A 22805-nucleotide genomic window follows, 5' to 3' on the forward strand; every position below is an offset into this window, starting at 1 on the left:
CTATCGATGTCCAACTATCGAGTGAACCAGAATTTCGATAGTATCACGATAGTTTTTCGAACTATCGATAGTGTTCTGACGTATTGGTAAGATTCAAGTGGTTCCTGGTGGGTGGCCCGTGGATCGAGTGCTCTTTTATGCGATCCATCAGGAAACGCAAGAAGGGTTTTGTGTGACCCCTAGTGGACCCAATACCATACATCTTGGAGCTTTATGAGGCCCCATAGAAGTGCTGTATGTGAACCTAATAGACTGAGGATGACCTATAATAAGCTCATTGGATCACACACAGCCATTCGTGTGGGGTCATCGCTAGCAAAACCATGTAATGTCAGTCACAGAAAGTTGATCTGCTGTTACACTGCTGTTGTATGTTTGTTTCTATGCAGAACCAAAAATAAATAAACAAAAATAAATAAAGTGGGTGGGGCGCTAAATCATGCTGAGTACTTAATATGGCACATTTTAAACCAGAAATATTTTTCGCTTACGAACAGACTGATAACAGCAGGATATCACCTGATAATGACCTGACAAACGTACAACATACTGCTATAACAGCATATATGAACGAATATGCGGAATATTTATTGTAACATTATTTATGGACATTTTACAGACAGCTGTACAATTGTTGGCAAGGGTCAGTGATTGCTTATAGAAAGCCACATATGACTATTTTATGTGTATGTGAGCGACAAACCATTACGACTATATAATTACGTGTACCACACTTACTCAGCTGACGACATGTTTGTTTACCTGACATGTTAATACGATGTGAAATTTTTTTAACAGTGATGGTAATGGGTAGAAGATAAAAATGGGAAGGTGATTCACAAATAAATCTGATTGGCTACCCCAGGTCTAGCAAAAAGGAGAACGGGAGTGAGAAAGGGGAAAAATAGCTTTACCACACTGTTGTGTGTTCCTTATTGGGTTTGTCGTATAGCTTGGAACTTTAAGGAACACCCGGGAGTCACACTTTGCCATTGAGGCGACATCTTAGCTGCAAACAGCAGCCGACACAGATACTGATCTATGTACCGAAAAGGCAGTCACCCACTTCTTATTCGATCTCTTCCTGATATCAACAGGATGCCAACCCGATGAAGAAATACGCCTGTGCCGTGTTCCGTAAACTTTTCTCACAAGCTGTACAGGGTATCACAATATTGAGTAGAGACTATGATATCACAGGACAAAAATGTAAACGAAGAGATGGAAAGATAACATTACCGCATGGTCTACAGGCACTGCTGACACACACACAGACGTATATTACATTGACATTGACCCATAAGTTGTATACGTACAGAAGAGCTACAAAAAACGTTTGGTCGTAATGTGTTCTAGTCAGTCTCAATGTCATTGGGAATGTCACAGATCAAGGACTGTCCCCTGGTCTCCACAAACAGACACACTTGCACCTCTGATGGGTTCCATATACGTAGTCCAACATTGCCGTCAGAGATAGCATGTATATGCGGAAGAGATGTGCTCGATACCCTAAGGAGCTCACAGATGAGCCAGCAACTCTGCTCTCTGCCATGCTGTACATCAAGGATTTTAGCAATTCTGCCATACAGTCTTTGAGATTTAAAAACAACATATGACGTGCATGTCTTTTTTGGCCTTGCATATGTCTTTGCATGCAGAGATCTTGCACTCATTGTCAAGCGCTCAAAAATAGTGGTTGTCCATTGATTGTGCCCGAATTTCTCGTTGAGTGCTGCCGTCTCCTGCGGTGTGAGTTGTTGTGCAGAGGGGTTACTGAGACGTTGTTTGCCTAAGGTAGCAGTCGTACACATCATTGGGTCCACTTTTTTAGAAATTCTTGCGCATGCGGTCTTTGCAGCATCAGAGGAAATGTTCGAATAGAGAAGGCACTGAACTTTCTGTTGCAGGCAGTATCGTTCCACAATTTGAAGAGGTACACCCTTCGCCGCAGTTATTAATTTTAGAAGTCTGCCATTCATACTCTCAAACGGGAAGCATGAATGAGCCCACAAAGGGCCCATCTTCGAAACGCACTTTGGCAGGTGCAGTAACTGGTGTACATTGAAAGTCATGAAATCTTTGCCATACAACGTCTCTGCATTGCACACAAAGTTCACGAGGAGGTTGTTGGCCTTGTCAATGTCCTCTAGGGAAACTGTCTCTTTCAGCATCAGAAATACAGACTCTGAAAGTAATTCAAAGTGGTGCAGATACTTTCTTCCCTGTACTCCTTTCAATGAAACAGGACCATAAAAAAGAAGCCAGTTCTTCCACTCACTGGCTTTCCAATCTCTCAACTCTTTAAGTGGACGTGGCAGACGTGTAAATGAAATAGGTGGCTTTATTGTGGTGAGAACGGCTTCAATAGTGTTCATCTTCATAGGTGCACCGATGTAACACTCCCCTGACGTGTGCCGCAGCCAGTGATCTGTGATCTGCCTTGTCACACCCAGCAGTACTGCGTGCATATAGTCCACTGACACTCCCCAGACGACATCAAAATTTGGTAAAAGTCCTAAAGCCGATGGCCCCTTAATACCGTGGGAGTCGCACCCACTCTGAAGAGCCGCAATCCCGTCATGTACCACTGTTGCAGCAGTTCGTTCTTCAGCCAGCACATCTTCGACAGGGTACTTCATTGTTCCTGCATACAACAGAACGTGGCGTCATAAACTGATCAATGTGATAACTAACATGCTGCAGTGAATGAATGTTGAACAACTCCAACAACAGAGCTCAAAATGTCCAAAGCGTGGATCAAGCAAACAGTGAGAACTCACTAATATGTGTACACAGAATTTGCAGCAGCTGAACTCATGACTCAGTATGCAGCACTTCTCTCAACAAGCAGTGATAGGAACTACAGATATTGGATCTTGTGCTCACAATATGAATGCATAAATTGTTGGTCAAAGACAGCATTTCAAAAATTTCTGCAAATTACAACCAATAATGTACCATTTGTATATATTGCCCGTTATTCTGCATGTACAAAGTATATAGATAAGATCTGCTGCATATGTGACAGAGTTGTGAACATACCTTTAACAGTTTGTCCTTCATGAAGACACCATGTACAGCCAAAATGTCCATTGAACTGTTTCGAGTTAAGTGCCGCAGCCCTTGCAGGTGAGTCGAAGCATGCATAAAGCACATGGACGCCCGAATTCATTTGACGGCCAGCCCATTCCCATGTTATCTTTGGGATGCTCTTGGCAACGTCCACAAACTTCTTCAAAAAGAGTTGCATGGCAGGGTGGCCTTTCCCAAACCATAACCCACACATGACGACGTTCTGCCACCGCAACCTTGTTGGAAGTTCATTAACCACTGCCAGGATTGGCCAAATTGATAAACGTGAAGAGTTGAATGTTGGGCTGCCATCCGTGTTGACCATAAGCGTCACATCATCCATTCCAATTCTGCCTTTTTTGTAGAGTGATTGAAATATACGGCCATCACCAATGTCCTGCATTCCACGTTTTGAAAGGTGCCTTTGGTCTAATGTGTGGGCAAGAGCACGAGAGAAGTTACGGATAATATCTTGTAGTTGCGCACCGATATTCATTACAGTGAAAAATCCAACTTCAGTTTCGCTCTGGCACTCAGGACACATCATTTTGTCTTGTCCCTTTGGCTGGTTGTTTCGTTCTGCAAGGTGGGAAAAGCACTGCTTGCAGTAGAAATGGTAAGTGTGTCCAGACGACTTCCACAGGTTCCGAAAGTGATAGGGCGACTTTGGCAAGTCCCAGTTTACACCAAATAGCGTGCTCAACAGCTGTAGAAGACCATCTAGCTGCATCCATGTGATATTAAATGCTGATACATAGGTCATAACGAGCAGTACCACATCCGCTTTCGTGAAATTTTTGTTGCCTCGAAACTGTTGTCGCGAACCACTGTCCAAAAATCCAAAACACGGGTCGGCATCTGAACTCTCGCCCTCACGATGCTCCGGCTCTTGAAAGGCACTACCTGCAGTCTCAATGATAGTGCCCCGGTCATCGGCTTGTGACGAGCTGGTTGCTTCGGCCTGATACCGGTAGGAACTACTATCGCTGCAAGGGGCACAGTCTTCTTCAATGGAGGAACGTTGCTCTGGGAATGCACTGCAACCCGCTGAGCTTTCACCTTCGTTTGCAACGTCTTGTGTGACGCTTTCCGACTGTTCACTAACAGACGCAGTTTCTGATGACGCACCTGCGAGTCTCCGGCGTATTTTGTATGGCAGTTCGAAAGGTTGGTCAGGTTCCAGATACCTCTTTCTGAACCCTTCCATATTTCATATCTTACGCGGACGTCAGTATATCGAATGTTCACACGGGCAGGGGCAGTACACGGGACTTTAAAACAACGTTGCACGACGCACAAACACCGACCACAATTAAGAAACCGGAAGTGGAAATGCGACTCTCGTTTTGTGGGGATATGCATTGTGTATCGTACTCATTATGGAATAAATTTGGCACTGACCAATTTGACAACATGCAATCGTGTTTTAAATGCACCAGAGTGTAAAATCTCTAGAAAATATGCGCATCTCTAAAACCGCTATGTCAAAACAAGTCAAGACCAAGACCGCCGCAGACAAGCCAAGTCGGGGCAAGTCTGAGCCGCTGCATCTGCATGACTGCTGCGTTTCAAAACTGTCGGTTTCTTGTTGGTGTTCGCGCGTTTCTTTTTTTGTTACATCAACGGCATTCACAATATACAGCAGGATGGCTTCGTCGTGGTATGCATACGTGTGCTTTGTGAATGATAGGAAGCGTCTTGTCGTGCCTGTCAGGGACATCAAGAACTTCTATCCGAAACGTGTTGATGATTTCGTAAAGACGCGTCCTTATTCTGTCAAGTGGGTGTCGGCGAAAAATCCCGAAGAAGATGGATATTATGCGGCCCAAATACTCGGTCTCGCAGGTACGTTCCAAGTAATCTAAGTTGTCATTAAATTAGGGATGAATATGCTCACTTGTATATCATTCGGAGCAGAAACAAAAGAGAAGGCCAACGCGCTGCTGAGTAAGAGAGTTGCCGTGCCCCCAGCGAGAATGGGAAGTCAACTTGACGTGGAGGACCAGAGTTCTGGCGAAGAAATCGAAGACTATACGGCTCAACAGGCAAGTTTCATTTCTAAATTCTGATCAAAGTGGGAGCGTCCGTTTAGTTTTGGAAATGCGTCGCTGCATCCCACGTGTCTTCTGTGCATTTTGACGCCTCTCCTATCACGATTCAAAAAAGAAAAGAAGGAATGTCACACTATCCAAGGTAAATGTTACAACAAGACTGCCGAAAACTTCCGTCAAATGTATGCAGTTTTTCATCGAAACAGTTAGTTCCGTCATACACCCATTAGTCATGCCAATTATACCCATAGTTGTCGTCAGTAATAAATTACTGATTTCGAGCTGCTTTTAAGAGTTTTAAATTTACAAAGTTGTAGACACTAACCTTACAGCAAGGATTGAAGCTGCAGCAAGCTTCTTAAATTCAAGAAAATGTTCATCTGACTCTTGTGATGTACCTCCTACTACAAATTCGAGTCAGGCTCGCTATTCATCACTCCAAATGTCTTTGATTACGTTGTCACATCATGTAATGTTACCTTAAGTAAAGGGGGGGGCCATGTAGTGTCACGTAACCAGTGTCTTAACAGGCAATACAGAAGCAGACTGAGTGCAATAGATTACATTATCTGGCGGCGGAGGAATAGTTATGTCTGTATGTCTAGCCATCGTATCTGCGTCGCACTAATATTTGGGGAGCTGATGGACTCGATTTATTTTCCTTCTTAATTTGAACACCACTATAGTAAAAGAACTAGTCTCTATCAGGCCTTTAACCAAATGAACTTTGTCTTTCGGAAAGCTTGTAGCGTGAGCTGATCAGTGTTCAACAAGTGAGCTATCAAGGATTGCGTGGTTTATGGAATCTGTCACTCTGGCAAGTATTGCGCCACCATACCATCCGCTGAAGGAACTTAGAAAGTGAAAGCAGTTGTGGGTAATTTCGGACACCTCCTAAATTGACGTCATGTGTTTGTCCATACTTGAGAACATTACATACATACCTGCCGACCCTCCCAGATTATTCGAGATGCTCCCAAATTGCATTCAGTCTCCAAATTGTACGTACACACCCTCACACAGATATAGAAGACTACTGCCATCATCGATGAAATGGCTGCAGCCACACGAAATGCAATGTCCTGAACAGGTGCGTCTTCGCAATTGTGGTTGACGGAAGGAACGATAATGTGACACAGCTCCACCCCACAGTTGTTAGGTACAACGCAGAGGAATCGCAATACAGTGGCAATGGTATTTTGAATGCACAACATTAATTCATCCCCCCTCTCCCTAGTCGTGCTGCGGGCAGTTCCAGAATTTTGAGTTGGTCAGGTTGGCAGGTGTGCGAATAGCCGAGCCATCTCTAGGACTTTCAAGTGTGGAATGCAATACGACCGACAAGTGATTTCACTAGCAAACTCTGCTGCGTGTGACTAAGATAGATGTCGCATGCAGTACATCTTCAGGAAGTCAAATGATGTGCAATGAGCAGTGATTAACAACTTCGTGCTTCAAAATATTTACAAGTTAATTTGAGACATAAAATTATCCTCTGTAGTAATTACCATATAGATAAACTTTGTTGTGTACGAATTATGATGCTATGCCACCCAGCCAATCAGGAGCGACCACCAAAGTTGCACTGTTAACGATTAGTGCTCGCTCCAGTTGAGGTGCCACTCAATTTGAGCCATGTTCAAAATTTGTGGATCTAAAGAGTAATGCAACAACTTACAAGTTGCACCCTGCGTATAGTAAAACATTGATGTGAAAAACAAACAAACATAGCATGATTTTTCACTTTTCGGGTCCTTTAAGCAGCCCGAGGGATGTAAGATGGTGAGAGTTCCATTTTGACTCTTGACGCATGCAGATAATAAGTATGACGTGTGCAAGAAAAGCAAGCTTTAATTAATTAGCAATAAGTTCAGAATTACTAAATGAGTTATAAAATAATTTCATGAGTACAGATTCAACTATGTAATTCAACATGTAATGAGTGCTACATCCTATGCTGCATATTTAGACTCGAAGAATGCATGTATCTTCCTCACAGCGGTCATCACGGTTGCGAGCTCTTCAAGTCAAGAAAAAACTTGAACATGACATGGCCATTGAAAGCAGAAAACGGTACATAGAAACATCGACTTCAGAAGATGATGAAGGGTTGGTGGCGGAAAGTGAACTCAAGGAGACGAAGAATGAAATAAAAACACTTCACCGCATGGTCAAGAAACTTAGGGAGCAGAACGACCAACTGCAGGCAGCCCTTGTGTCAGAGGTGTTCAGTTTGGGTAAGTCATTCGTATTCTACATACACTTTAATTCTTGTGATTGCCAAACTGCTGTTAGAAAAAAAAAGTTCAGGAAATAAGGTTTACACATTCCGCAACTACTAGTTTCAACACTTTATTTACTCATGGACATTTCGTTCCAGGCAAGGCTTCCACACATGTCACGCGCCCTATACACACACCAGGTGACAGTGCCATCACCGTAAGTTTTCCCCTGACAACGGTTGGGTTATACAGTGCATAGCATGAGCATGACCCCTAACCCTTTGAAAAATCTACGTGACATAAAAATTTAAGACCTTCTGCATGACAGCTGTAAAGGTTTTTGCCACCCATGCTGGTGGTTTGAATGAGTGTGCCTCATTAATTAGGCTAATTGTCTTAATTGAACTTTGAACTTCATTGAAAATTTTGCCTAGGGAAGGCAACATTTTTTGTGTTACTTACAAAGTAATCTAAACTTTCTTCAAGTGTTCCCCAGTTATATGACACCTGAAAACTTTCAATCTGTGCAAGCACGCTTTCGTATTCTGTAGTGCCAGCACTATCGATAGCTGCCCCAGGACACTACCACTCTGCATGGAAACAGTAAGCGAAAGAGAGAAAAAAAGGGGGCGGGGACCGGGGGCGGTCACACATTTTTCCTTGCCAGCTTATCTGTTCGGATCCATCAACTAATAATAATCACCAACATATTGGATGTTCTGTGCTGTTTTCTCCGTTGTACTTCCCTCCTCCTCCTTAGGTGGACAATCTGGATGAGTAACTGTTTTTCTGGCAGTTGTTATTGTATTCTGGGGTAAACATTTCATAGAAATATTACAAAAGATCCAGTATTTGTGAGTGAAATGATGTGTTATTGCCATTGACTCTCTTCCACGCCGCTAACGGCCCTAGGCGGAAGCTGGGCTTAACTAGTGGCAGGCCGCCGTGTTTACATCGGTATAGGGCATAGGAAATGCATGAAGACTAAAGTTAGCGTGGCCGTATTTATTTTGTTATGCGGTGCCGGGTAACCACGAGTTTTTCGTAGACTTCTCTAGCATAAATTATTCACTGTATGGTAGCGGAAGTCTGTATGTCAAGTAGGTATAGCGTCACGTGCGAACATGTGACTGATCTTTTAGAGCACCCACCCTGTACATACTTAGGTGTCTCTTTCTTGTGCAACACCCTGTGCGTAAAATTGAAAACTTTTGGTTTAGTGTTCCAGAGAGGACACAAATGATGATCTCTCGTTTAAAAATCCCGAAGAACCTGAGTGTCCAAGGGGCAACGATTCATCCATCACTACAGCTCTGGCCGATGTGGGTGAAACATTTGAGTCCAGCTTGCCTTCAACTCAAAGCTATGACACAGCACAGCCCCATCATGAAAGTGAATGCAGCAAACAGGTTTTTGTGATCGAGAATGAACAGGTAAATGCGCATCTTCAGTGTGCAATACTGAGGAACAACATTTGTTCCAACATAATTACTTGTTGTTGCTGACTTAAATATGGTCTCAGCAGAACAACTATCTAGATATTTCCATGAATTATACACAGATGAATTTATTCATGAACTATATCATCTTTTAAACTGGAGAGACAACGGGGAGACGGACAGAAGACACACGGACAGCGCTACGTTAGCAACCGAGCGTATTAGAACAAAATCGGGAACAACTCACTCGACAAGTTTCTTGCCAGAAGCAGTCTTGGTAAGGGATCGGAGTATGGGTTGCTGCCCAGGCCAGGTTAGAAATATTAAGTACGTTAGGAACATGAAACAAACCAGGGTATGTGTAGGAACATGTCTTCAGTGACAATGAGTTCAGCAACTCAAGATGTGTATAACCTTCAAGCAACTTGGCATTCATAGGCGGACGCTCTGAGTAGTAAACTATTTTGCCATAGCCACGGAGAACTAAAAAAATAATAATACGGCACTGTCGTCCTCGTGCTATGGTGGAGCAGAGGGAGTGGAGTCTATGTTGTGTAGGTCTCATCTGTTACTGTCATGGAGTTAGGAAGACTCAGGTGAGTAGGTATGCGAAGGATGGTCCCTTCAGATCCAATATTTGAAAAGTTGCGCATATCATTTTACAACAGAAATGGCCATTACCTGGATTCACTGCCAGACAGTCAGTTTAGTTTCTGTTTCCGGTAGTGGAGGACCGTGGTATGAGTTTCTGTTATCATTACCAACTCGAATTTCGCTAATAATTTCTTCAAATTTTGCTGGAAAGAGATTCAGCCTGGTTTTTTGTGCTAACGGAATCAAATGCTGAGGCGCTGATATGTGAGTTGCTACCCGTGCATGCCTTCTGTTCCTCTCTCCATCATATTGCCTCATCATGTCTTGATGTATCAACCAACACAGTGTTCACCTTCTCGCACTTCGTATTTGTTTCAGATCCACCTGGGAAATAATATTTGGGTGCCATGCGACAAATTCAACCATGTTCTGGCAAATGCAAATGAAAAAAAGGCCGTGAGGGATGCGGCAGTTTGCATCTTCTCAATCGCGGGTCTGTTGGGCAAAAGCATAACCGGGCAACCTTCGAACAGATTTGCTAAATGTGGTGCAGTGGGAAAGGATTGTATTGATGGGAGGAAGCTTGTGGCTTTGTATAGTAAGTTGTAGTTGCTACGTGGGCATAACAATAATTTTGACATTTTCATGCTTCTTTTTTCTCCAGATTTTTTTGAAAAGTACTGCGAGACACGCAAGACCAACTTGCAAAAGAAAGATCAGCAGGCGTTCGTGCGGAATGTTCTCCGGGCTAAGATAAGGGACCTGGCAAAGACACAGCAAATTCAACAGATGCGGGAAGCACTGGTGAGCATTGTGCACACTGTTTCTGTTCTTACCAGCACAAACATACAGGTTAGAAACGTAAAACTGCGCTTCTTAATTTGCTCTGCTATGAGTGGAGTCGATGATTGCGCCAGCACTTGTTTGACGAATCTACCACCCAAGAACCGTCCATCATATAAAACAGCTCTATACTATATGGGGACTAAATATCCATTTTCGTGCAAGTGGTAGGAGGCATAATATAATGTAATTTTTCATTCAGAATAACTAAGTAATTTTCTAGGAATTTCTTGAAATGTGCTGTGACAGCAGACTACAAAACCTGTGCTTCACTCTCATGCAGCGTTACGCATGACGTTGTCCTGCGGGTAAGTCGCTGTTGTCATGGCAGTCGAAACCTGCAGAAGGACCTTATGTTGAGTCACCCCCATAAGTTCGCCTGGATGCTGAGACATATATCTCCGCAAAGGGAAAATGTTGTCCATGTACAGACTGTAGGATTTCCGAGAATATGGCGCATAATCGGACACGTGGAATCTAAGGAAAATGTTTTCTTTTTGCGAGTACTTAATGCAGTTTTTAAATAAACACAGCACCCCTTCCCCATGTATGTCGTCATCGATGTTTCATTTTGAAGCATGGTCAGTGTACAACGAAGAGTGTGATGGAAGCGCGCGTAATGTATTTTTGGTTGGAGCTGTAATGCAACCGTATGCTCGATGACCAGTGACTTCAGATTTGTGACTTGTGTGGCGTTGTCTTGCGATTTTTAACTTGTCTCTGAGGATTAGAATAGTTCTAAACCAGCTAGCATTTGCGCCTCTTAGAATGTGCATCTTTTGCCTGAGAACTGAAAGAAAATCTAAGGGATTTGCAGTTATCCCGAATCACTTCTGAAAGTTATATTCTCATGCCTTTACACAAGCACACACAAAAGGAGACGATTTCTGCATCCAATCACAGACTTTCTCACAGGGCGACGTAGCCATTCTCATCGTTACGGCATGAAAATTGGAACAAGGAAATGCAGAACAGGTTGCACGTGATCAGATCAGCAGTTAATGAGTGGGGTAGCAGTTATAGCAAAAGCATTTTATCAAGTTACACTTGCAAGAGCCTAACAAGTTTGAGGCGGCACTGTGCTTCTTCACCCCCTCACATCATGTGTGTGAACGGAAGACGCGTCTCTGAAGATGCTATAATTTTGACAATTGGTTACACTTGTGTAATACAATACTTGCAAGTCAGTACTTTGTGTCCTTTACCCACGCTTCGTTGTCACTCGCAGAGCATAATGTCAAATGTCAAGCTTCGTGGAAGTCCCGGGTTATGATTGACTGGATTTAAATGCAGTTTCCATTTGTAGCTTCGCTTACTTACAATCATTGACTTTTTCTGCACTCCACAGAAAGAAGCATAGTGACGCAGCATGTGCCTGACTAAGTTGAACAACAAGGAAGAGGACCTTGTTACATAGGACTGAATGTCTGCATTTTTGTGCAGTCTTATTTGAGTGTGTGACTTACTCAGAGGTTAGGTGCTGTCACGTACGTACGGCACGGTCTACTAGTCAATATTAGTCGCAGAAAGACTTCTGGGCTTTCTTAGGATGTAACCTTTCGTGGAACATAGTTTGTATTTGTTAAACTAGAGACAGTTCTTATCCATCCATTTGCATGGGGTACTTACAGAAGTTTTATAGTTTACAAGTACAAGGTGGGTGTTCTAAAAGGTCAGTCACATGATAGCATGTGACATGATACCTACTTGACACACAGGCCTCCGCTGCCACTAAGTAGAGAATTCGTGCCAATCGAGGCCAATCGAGAGAAACTGACAGGGAAATCGTACTGATGAAACAGAATAAATATGACCACGCAAGCTTTCATCTTCATGTATTTCCTATGCACCATACCGATGTAAACACGGTGGTCTGCCAATGGCTGTGACGGCCTGCGCCCTTCAGAGGATGCTATATCCTCTGAAGTGCCCAGGCCGTCACAGCCATTTGCAAGACTGTGGCGTTCACATCGGCATAGCGCATAGAATATGCACGAAGACAAACGTTTGTGTGGTCATATACAGGGTGAATTTAGCAAACGTTACACATTTTGATAGAGTCTTAAAAATAGCAGATAACGTCTCTTGCACTTCAAACTTTGCAGACTGATAGTCATTTGCCTGAAGTTTTATCCATATTTTTCTTCAAATGCTGTCACTCCTTAGAAGAAAAAAAGTTAGGTGCAAGGCAAATTCTCACCTTATGCATTTCCTATGGCCTATACCGCCCGCAAACTGCCATTTTTTCTTTTCTGCTTCACGTTCACATCACCACATATAGGTAGCGCTATCTGGAGACGAAGCAGAACCAACTCCTATGGAACCACCAACAGCCAGATAGACTAGATGCAGGGTTTCGAGGCAGCGCCACCTATACGTGGTGATGTGAACGTGAAGCAGAGAGAAAAAAAATGGCGGTTTGCGGGCGGTATAGGCCATAGGAAATGCGCGGGGCACTTTTTTTTTACATAGTGATAGCATTTGAAAAAAAAACAACAACTTCAGCCAAATGACTATCAGTCTTCAAAGTTTGAAGTGCAAGTAACGTCATTTTCTATTTTTATGATGCGATCAAAATGTGTAACCTTTGCTAAATTCATCCTGTATTTTGCTACTCAGTGCCTGGTAACCAAAATTTTTCCGTAGATTTCTCTGCCATACATTGTTTACTCTGAGGCAGCAGAAGTCTCTGTGTCAGGTAAGTATTGTGTCACGTGCAAAAATGTGACTGACCTTTTAGAGCATCCACCTTGTACAGTGCCCTTATTAACTATAGCTTAGGAACATTGCGTTGCATTACTACAACTAGAAAGCTCTAGCTGTTTGCTTTTAAACTTGTCTTGTTAGTGCAAACCTAACCTTTTAGTTGTTTTTTTAACATGTGGGCATAACTGTGATACTCCTATTTCGGCTTTTTCATACATTTTTTAATCATCTGCATTGCACAACCTTGTGTTTTACACAGTACCAAAAGCTAGCATTGTACGCTTGAGCAGCGAACCATGAAGTCCTATTTTACAAGTACAGCATTGTTGGCAACGATAGCTTATTTGTGGTCTGGTGTATTATGCTTGTAAGGAGTATGAACGTGTGTTGCTATTTTCCAACATTTTGACGTGTTTAACCAACAGACTCAGGTTGTTTTGATACTTCCCTTTACATAACATTCCAGAGACAGTCCCTAGGGTTTCTCTACCATACAGAATTTTATGGTTTTATAAATAAAGGTATATTTTGGAAGAACCAGCATATTCTTGGCAAATGTGTTGCTTTTCCACTGTAGTGCAATAAGTGATACTCTCTTAATGCAGATAGTTCTAGTGAGCTTGTGATGGATGAAGCACACATCAACCTTTTTCTACAATCTTGTGTGACGATTTCTAATCAGTAGAAGTACATGTTATCCATATGCAAGTGTCTGTGCAGAAGCACAACTTTACTTTTGTAGTTTCCAACTCTAGTTCAATACTGGACATGGACCTTAATTGCTAAGGAATGACTTAAAAGTGTTGCGCTGTGGGGCTGCAGTTGAACGTTTGTCGTTTTAACAAGGGAAGCCTGACGACTGTACCTGATTATTTCCTGTACGACAAAAAACGGCGTCAAACACGGGGCTTTTTGTTTAAATCACTTGGCTCATTCACTATTACTCATATTATTGTGCTGCGTATGCATTTTAAACTCGTGTGTTCAATTTCGATTAGTGCGGCATATTGAAGTACAAATGTGACCTCATTGCAGAAAGCACCTTATAGGACCCTAACCAATGGGGTCATACTAATGTGACCCCGCATGTAAATGAGTATGAGGTCCTGTGAGATCCTACCAATGGGTTCTAGTAAGGTCTCATGAATGGGACCCAATTGCCTTAAATGCATAGAATCACATATTATATGGATCCTATTGGATCACATGCAGATTTTTTTTAATAGGGTTGAGCTTGAGCCAAGCCAATCCAGCACGCCTTCTACATTAGCATTTCGCTTCTGCGAACTATTAATACTTTATTGAGTGAGTTTTATTTATTTGCAAATTCGCTCCGAATTTAACTTCTTACCTTGTTTGTTTTGAAAACAAAACTTCCTGCGAAACTTGCTTTTCGCTGCTGCAAACTAACAACTTCTTCACTAAAAATTTAAAACTTTAGGCGTTCCGCTCCTGCAAATTACAATCCGTCGCGTTTAATAAACTAATCCAAGTTCAGATTGAGTTTCGCGTAATCCCTTTTAAATCAGGGCAGATGTCTTGCGACATCACAGGCAAAGTAAAATAAACTGAAATATCCAATCGAGTCGAAACGAGAGGGCGTAATGTAGCCGAACGCCGCGTACATGGGATCTCCGTCGTCGGTTACTCCTGCCCGTTCGCTTTACCAAGCGTCTACGAGTGGTGCTCGGATATCTGCTGGCATCCTTTTAGTTTGTCAGCCTTGCATCGACACGTACATTATCTTTGTGCAAGACCAGGCTTACAAGTGTGGCACTGGTAAGTGCAGATTTTGGTTTTGTCAGTATTTCTTGAATATAAGCACTTGTTGCGTTCCGTTACCAATGGACGCTGAATACACATGGCTATATGAAAGTATATTGAAACAGAATAAGTCAGTTACGTTTTCGTTTCTAGTTATTGAACACGACCGAGATTTCCACAGGTTTTGTACGAGTTTCGTCACTCATCAGTTTAAACAGGATACTTGATTTAAATTTGTCACTTTCGATTAGTTTAAACTTGGTAAGGGATAGACGCCCGGTGTGCGTCAGCTTTACAGTAATGTTTAGACGCTTGTGCATAAACAGTTGATACCCTTTCGTAGAAGCAGCATGCTTTTCACGATCGTTTTCGGATAAATGTCAGGTTAAACTGCGAAGGGGTAACACGAATGGCAGGTGTCTTTTGGCGGTTTAGCTGGCAATTGACTGTTTGCCCGTTGACACATCTGTAGGTGATGTACAGCGAGTATAATTACATGATATATCATGTGACAATACACTTGGCTGACTTGGTACATCCGTTTTATTTTCGTTACGCTGAAAAGAGTCGCATTTTTGATGCAGTTGAAGCAGTCCTACAGTTTTCGTGTTACAGCCTTTACAGTGTGCCTGTACAATTTTATTTGTGGGTCAGTTATTATTGAGGCACTTGGTAATTGGCACAGCAAGTTATGGTTGCAACAGGTTGGCCTAGGGTAGCCGTGTTAGCGGAGCGGTCCAAGAAAAAACAATGAAAGAAAAAAAAAAGCGCGCGCACGAGAGGGCGATGACGCACAAGACAATCGAGACTCCACATGGAGTGGCAATTCGATGCGGCCGTGGGAACCCTGGAAGGATTCTACTCTACGTTTCATCTTCGTTTCATCTTCGTAACCGATCTTTAGCCGTTCTCTTCTCTTCATTAAAGTTGGGTTTTATACCATTCTTTTTCGGATTTCCGAAGCCGTTCCATCTCGAAAGTTGCTTCGGTACACTTAACGCGGGCGTAAAGCCAGTATCCGTGGTTGAGGAAAATCTTATATTAAACCAGTTTTAACAACAATATTACACAGTCATTGAAACACTGATAGATGTAACATATAGCAATGCATGTATACCTGGTCAAATCGTTCTTTGTTCGTGAGCTGGCTAATTTAGTGGGCGGGGGCCCATCAGTTATACTAAATTAGCCCTGTCGCTTTATGCTTTTCTTTTTTGCAGGTGAAATGGGTGGCCATTCTGGTGCCGGAAGTCATAGTGAATTCGCGGTTGTGCACTTTGTGGACGAGAACACTGTTGAGATTGTTCCCAGAACATTGGTCTCTAAAGACAAGAAGACTGTACTCTGGCCACCATACGGAAAAATGAGAATGAAAAGGGCTATCGAGAAGCGTGACAACCCAGAAAGCTCATGGAAGAGCTACAGGTGTAATGTGATTTTTTTGGGTGGTGAGTAATATATGTTGTTATGAAATATGGTCACACGGAACGTAAACGGACTGTGATATGGTAAATTGCAACATTTGATGCAGACTACCAATGTGCACTACGTGAAGCGGAGGAGGCAGAATATTTAACTGATCTTCATGGCGACGACGAGTCATTGGGTATGGAACTTGATTGCGCATTTCTTACCAAATGCATTTTTCTTATTGTTATTGTACAGCTTCCAGCTCCTTAATCTCATCGATACCACCCCCTTCCCAAGGCCCACAGGGTACTATTCGTCTTTCGACAGCGATGGATTCTGGTAAGTAACCATGTCGCTCTTTCAATTTTGCACAAAAGACCACGCATCAATTACAGATATCTCGGAAACTTCGTCAGCCGTGCCAATTTCAGATGGTAGGTGCGAGTATGCTCATGCACGTTTTGCCTTGTCTACGGAACTATTGGTTGAGCTTGTGCACTAAGACATTTTTTTATATTTTCAATATGCTTCAGATGCTTATGACACTGATGCGCACTCTCAACACAAGAAAAGGCGTGTTAGCGGAGGACATGGTTTGGTTATCTTCTTTGGCTGTCATATTGCACCTCTCAGTTGTAAGGCATGCCATCGTTGTTTTATTCTAATTTCTTGCCTGTTTTAACTTGTGTTTGTAGCAGCTTCATCGTCGAGGGAGGGAGATTCTCACAAGGCCACCAGCCGTGAGTGTCCATTGCCCTCTATAGAGAATGAGACGTTAATACTGGCATGCAGTATTTAACATGTGCAGCAATGATGTTTCATGTAACGATCTAGATATGCGCGCTTGAGGGCAGGTGGAGTGCATAGCATCTAAGTTTGCCAAGTCCCCCGTTGAAGGAAATGGAGTGCAGCCACTCCCTAGGGAAAATGCACACTGTCAGGTTGAGCGCTGCATATATGTCGATATCCCCGACCCGGAAGAAGAAAGCATAGCATTTACTCAGTGCATTACTTGAGTACTGTGTCAAGGAAAGGCAGCAGCCAATTATATCATCCATTCACCTGGACATTTGCACCAGTCAGTATAAGTGGTTGCAGCCGATTTCTATTGATCTGTGTCGGGTACTCCGTGTAAGGACTATTTTCACGTGCATTCTCTGCCATAATTTGCTCTGCACTCGGAATATCCTGTACCTTCATCTGCTACAAGTAGCAGAGCCCCAACAATGACGACATGTTTTTTTTTTTTTAATGCTGTGTGTGTAACACATACTTTCAGGTTTGTTCAGGAAGTTACTCCATCAAATGGAGGCACTCTCAGACGACACTAAGGAACTGAAGAGGGAAACTGGACATATCCGCAGCATGCTGCAGGATCACTTCACAACCACGGATCTGACGGTTCCGGATTCTTTCAACATTCTTCCCATCACGGATGAGCGTGGACTGCGTGCTGTCGAAGCTTCAATCAACGACGAAACCAACTTTAAAGCCTTTGTATGTTAACAGTAGCACTTAGCCTGGGTCAATTTAACTATCGTGTGATTGTACAGGTGTCCCAGCTTTGGACATCTGGGGGAGCCAGCAGTGCTGAGTGCACACGGAATGTATTGAGGAGGCTTGTGACTATGAACTTCGCTGCAGAAATATGCTATTCGGGACACAATGCTGATAAAAGGGTGTTCCAGGGCCTTGCGCTGTCCCGTCTTCTTACTGGTAAATGTCATGATTACATATTACCGTACCTAGCTACTTGACCATTTTTGCTACTGTGATCATCAGTATGCTCACAGCCGGTGTTCCTTGAGATTACCTTTTGGCTGGTGTTCTAATGTCAGTGTGTCTGTTTTCCTATATTTGTAGCCTGCGTTAGACGGGCCTTTCCATCAGCAACGGACAAAGAAATAGCTTCAGCCGCCAGAAACTACTTCAGGTGTGCCCCTGGGGTAGTACGGAAGAGACGCAGGTATGACGGACGTGGATCTTTTGGTTTGATGCTATAAACATAGACTCGTACCCAAAGTGATACAGTGTAACACAGAAAAGTCTAGAAAATATGTGCTTGTTCCCCATGCCCCCCTTCGGAGGTTCTTGGGGATATAAACGCTTGGTTGTAATTAAACCGTTGCTGTGTAAGCGAAATTTTGTCGTCTCCGTGTCTCCGGTTCCAATCTTCTCTGTGCACCAGCTTGTCTGCGCCCTCTCTCTTTCATCAACAACAGAATTTCCTGTTTCCGAATTATCAGAATGTTCATGATTCAGAATAAATTGCTGTAGGTTTCTGCAGTTGGCACTATAAGCCAACATGCCATATAACGAATTCAAACAACTCAGGGAAATGAGGTGCTGACGCCAGGAATGACACCTAACCGGGCATTTTACAGGTGTTTTTTGCTGGCTCCTTCAAATATTTGTTTATTACTTCAATTTCAGCAACAGCGATGGTGCAACAGATTGAAAGCTGCTGCCAAGAATCGTCCATCCAAGAAAATGGCAAGACACCTAGAGCACTTTGATATAAACACTGTATATGATCTTCAATAAACCTACAATTTCGTGTTTTTGTTTGTTACGACTCGTGCATATGAAGAGCAGTGAATAACTTTAAAATGCACACGAAAAGAAAAACACGAAGACAAGCAATATTAATAAAAACAATAACGTAAATTTTACATTTATGTGCAATGGTAAAAAAAGCAGTGGGAGTCTACGTACATTCTACTGTGATCTCAGCGTTCTTTTACGTTATATCCGCGTATAAATGACGTTTCAATTACGTTGAATACACATTGAATGGTGGACGTTAATTTAACCTGTTTAAGGGGCGACATTTCCCACGTTAAATGAACGTTAACTGCTAGCATTAATTATGCGTTAATATAGTTAATTTCCGACGTGTTTTCTACGTTGAATTAACAATGTTGTGTTGACTGGGCTTAATTTGAAATCGCTAATGTTTGCTATGCAAATGAGTCGAAGCCGAATCCCCAAACCTCTTGAGCGCAAAAGGAGCGACGCTCGTTCCACGTCAAAGGGCCACGTGGTTTCGAACCATCAAGGTCATCGCAGTACGGGCTGTTCAGATGGATCGGCCCCGTTTCTGGCCCATATAAGCTACCGAGAGCCAAGGTCTTGTCGTTTCGGCGCTCGGGAACTATGTATACTCGGCACAGAAAACACTTGCGATTTATTTCTCGAGCCTGCTCGTCTTCGGATTTTAGAAAACGGGTTAGTATTTAAATAACGACTGGGTAAAAATCTGCTATCTCTCATTAAATATATTTGATATAACAAATAAATTTTGGGGAATTAGTCGTGCAATGTCGTGTCGATGTCAGCTATCTTGGGTGCAGCTTGTATATTTTATGGTGTATGTTGTGTCATTGCAGGAATTTAAATAACCCACCATCGACAGATACGCCTGGTCGCCCAGCGTTGTAGCGCGAAACTAGCGAAAAATTATTTGCGGTACTTTCATTTGGTGGAGGTAAGGTCTCGAATTTCTGTTGTTCTTTTTTTTTTCTTCTCATGATCCCATGCGTTTACTGAGGGCTTTTGAGTGGTATAATAGTCCGACATTCTGGGAGTTATGAGAGGTGCATTCACGAGTTGTTTTTAAGTACTAACTGAGACAACTATTTCATAAATTGTTGAATTGTTGAAGCCCACATTGCTTCGGCGCAAAGTACCTACTTGTAGTTGTTACCAGCAGTGCCATGTTGTTGAACATGGTGGTATGTATAGTCTTAACCTGGTCACACCTCCAGCTTTATAAAGATAATTATTACAGAATAAAGGAATTAAAAGTTGATTTCATTTTTTCTTTTATTATTGGGACGATAATGGCAACAGGGGCAGCAGTGCTTGTGAAATATGGAGCCTTAATCTCTGGATTTAGAAACACGACTGTTGACACAAGCCATGTAACATGTTTTATGCCCCTGGCATTCTTTTTGTTATTTGATACTCACAGACTGGCTTCGATGTTCCACAATCAGCGTTTATGTCCTTGAAGAACCGCTCAAGAAGAACCGTCACATCGCATCCTTGTCTTGCGAGTATTTCCGGAACACAAGTCCTGCTGTATTCGATCATACTGGAAGCGATAAGCCGTAAGCAAGGATCTCCTAAATTACAGAGACATTCTGACGCCATCCCGTAACATCCCTTGATTGAGCCACGCAGAATAAGCAGCACAGTGAACTGCGCAGGAGAGATGGAACAGTTTTTCCCCTCACTCGAAGCGGCAATCCACCTCAAACGTAAGTCGAGATGATTCGGAATCAGTCAAGTTCCGTGAGAAATAGCGTGTCGCCCTTACTGGCCAAGTTTTTTTTACGAAATCATACACCCCCCTCCCCCTGTTCATACAGCGGACCTACATCAATAGCCACGTTTATATAAACTCCACAGAGCGGCTCTAGTTGACTGCCGAGTCGAGCGCTGAACTGTACCCGACACTGCTTACATGAAGCCGCTCAAATGCGAGCCTATCACAGCGAGTGCGTTTTCCAGTTCCTCTTTCTGGGCCCGCCTGTGCAGGCCTTGCACTGACCGATGGCTGTCTCGGACGCAACGACAGGATGGACTCGGTCGCACAGTTCGCTCGATCAGAATTCGGCCCGAGCGCGTTTACATGCACTTCGGTGATCGCGTCGAGCGGGTCAACCCACCCCCGCTGTCGAGTTATTGCTACTCGACTCGGCGCGGGTTCATCTCGACTCAACATCGTTTACATGAGCGAATTGAACTCGACAACTCGACCCGCTAATGTCAAGTTCCCACTAATCTGTAAGCCGCCAATATAGAGGAGAAGCAAGCACAAGGAGCTCCAAGGAGAAAGGGCAAGGAGGAAGAGGAACAGACTACAGACAATGAGCTCAGCCTGCAGAATCATTCATCCTGGCTTTCCTGCAAATTGGCATGCAACCACCGAGTACGTTAGCACACTTGCTAGTCAGCTAGTAGTCCCCCAGAAAGAGCGGACACCGCACGTTCAAACGTCCCCAGCATTCATTTATCAAATAGTATATGTTGCACTGACTACAAGCTCACCCTCTCCTACTGAGCTCCCGTTCCCACTCATAGTTGTTTTTCGTGAAAACTGTGTCACCACGCGCACAGATATGGAATATCCGCTCTTATGAAATGGAAAACATTTCGTGAGATGTGACGGCGTGCACGTCTTCTTTTCTTCTTTAGAAGATACAAGCTAGAGAGTTCAGTGCATCGTATGCTATTGTCTTTGCGTACGAAAGGGATAACATTGGTGGTTCTGCGCCAGCGGAAAACATGAAGACAGCTTCGAAGCAGCTTTGAGCAGAACCAACACGCTGCCCGTTACGTCCGCAAAGCAGATAGCATACGTCAACTGTCTAATTAACTGTCTAGCTAACTGTCATCTCTATTTCCAGAAGTACCGGCGACGAAAAAAAACCGAGTAAGGGAAATGGGGCAAAGGAGACATTCATAGAAGAATCGTCGTCAGCGGTACTCTGACCTGAATTTTCATTCACTGAAGCAGCGCAGAGTGTTACGGATTACCTGTTCGGGTTCACAAATCAGTTTCCAGGTGCGTACCAACGAAACGACAGCGATCTTCATCAATTTCTACTGGCATGTCTCGCGTACACGAATTAAAACACCAGCAAACGCTGCATTCATAGGCCCAGCTCACTTCGGCACTCGCCATAGTACAACAATAGAAACCCCTGATACCACACCTCCCCACCTGGATCCACCACTGTCGAGCGGCAAGCGTGGGTCCGCACAGCTCGAGTGACAGCCCTGATTTTATTCTCTCACACTTTTCTGAGTCACCCATCAGAAAAGTCAGGAGGAGGGAGGCATCTAGTGCAACTCAGGGAAAATAGCTGAGGCGGATTTCCTCTAGTAGTGAGTGGAAAAGCAGTCACCTTGACAGCCTTGATCCACATTCATTATCACAAGGTGTTGTGGCCGCTCGGAACGCACATGAAAAATCGCTTACCAACAATGCAGTTGGGATGCAGTTTGATCATTTTGGTAATTGTAGTAGCAGGTACTCTTGGCACTGTCTAGTAATCCTTGAGGGCAAACGGTACCTGAAAACGAATCGAACGAAAAACGAATGAACAAAAATTTATGTACTAATTGTGTGGCTCCAAGTGCCTTGGAACACAGGCAATAGTACAGCAAACCAACAAGGAAATAAATATCACGGGAACACAGCAGCACAACAATATCATGGATTAGTAACATTACAATTGAAAAAAAAAAAAAAGAACGAACAACAGTTTTATATAATGTATGATTTACAACTGAGACGTGTCGGTGAAGGTAAACGATTCGATAGTCTAATGGCACGTGGAAAGGAGTTTCTATGGGAAAATGGGCGATTTGAATGTGTGAGCGGCAACAGCAGCTTTGCGATTAAGTTTCTCTGGGTCCGTAAATTCCATATTGCTTTGAGCCAGCTAAGAGAGTCAATGTAAATAACCGTGGAGTTGCAAGCGATGTTGCAAGAAATAATTTAATGCTATGATCACCCCATAGACTTCAGCACTGAAGATTGACATGATACCTGGTCAGCGATGTGATCGCAGACGTGTCTCCGTTACGATCGCACATCTCACCCCTTGTGTTTTTGAACCGTATGCGTAACGTGCTAACGGTTCGCTGAATGTCTGACTTAAAGCCGGAAACTTCTGTTACTGCACAGTAAA

At 43.2% G+C, this 22805-nt stretch overlaps 2 protein-coding genes across 3 annotated transcripts in view; one reads left to right on the plus strand and one right to left on the minus strand.

Moving 5' to 3' along the window:
• The window catches only part of LOC135373937 (uncharacterized), a 205062-nt gene that overhangs the window by 153352 nt on the left and 28905 nt on the right, over positions 1–22805 (minus strand). Inside the window, exons 4-5 of the mRNA XM_064606979.1 lie at positions 22091–22184; positions 20073–20197 (exon numbers count right to left, since the gene is read on the minus strand). Of these exons, the coding sequence (XP_064463049.1) occupies positions 20073–20197; positions 22091–22184 (219 nt within the window). The remainder of the gene's footprint in view (positions 1–20072; positions 20198–22090; positions 22185–22805) is intronic.
• On the plus strand, positions 16361–18631 carry LOC135373952 (uncharacterized). Of its 2 annotated transcripts, XM_064606986.1 has the most exons (8): positions 16361–16440; positions 16497–16535; positions 16635–16694; positions 16797–16841; positions 17381–17598; positions 17655–17817; positions 17965–18067; positions 18535–18631. In XM_064606986.1, exons 1-8 carry the CDS (start codon positions 16431–16433, stop codon positions 18557–18559), a joined length of 663 nt encoding a protein of 220 aa, XP_064463056.1. In that variant the 5' UTR covers positions 16361–16430; the 3' UTR covers positions 18560–18631. The 2 variants fall into 2 exon arrangements, with proteins under 2 accessions (XP_064463056.1, XP_064463055.1); XM_064606985.1 differs by having other exon boundaries at positions 16400–16535.

Source organism: Ornithodoros turicata, unplaced genomic scaffold, assembly GCF_037126465.1.
Source record: "Ornithodoros turicata isolate Travis unplaced genomic scaffold, ASM3712646v1 Chromosome36, whole genome shotgun sequence".
Taxonomy (NCBI): Eukaryota; Metazoa; Arthropoda; class Arachnida; order Ixodida; family Argasidae; genus Ornithodoros; species Ornithodoros turicata.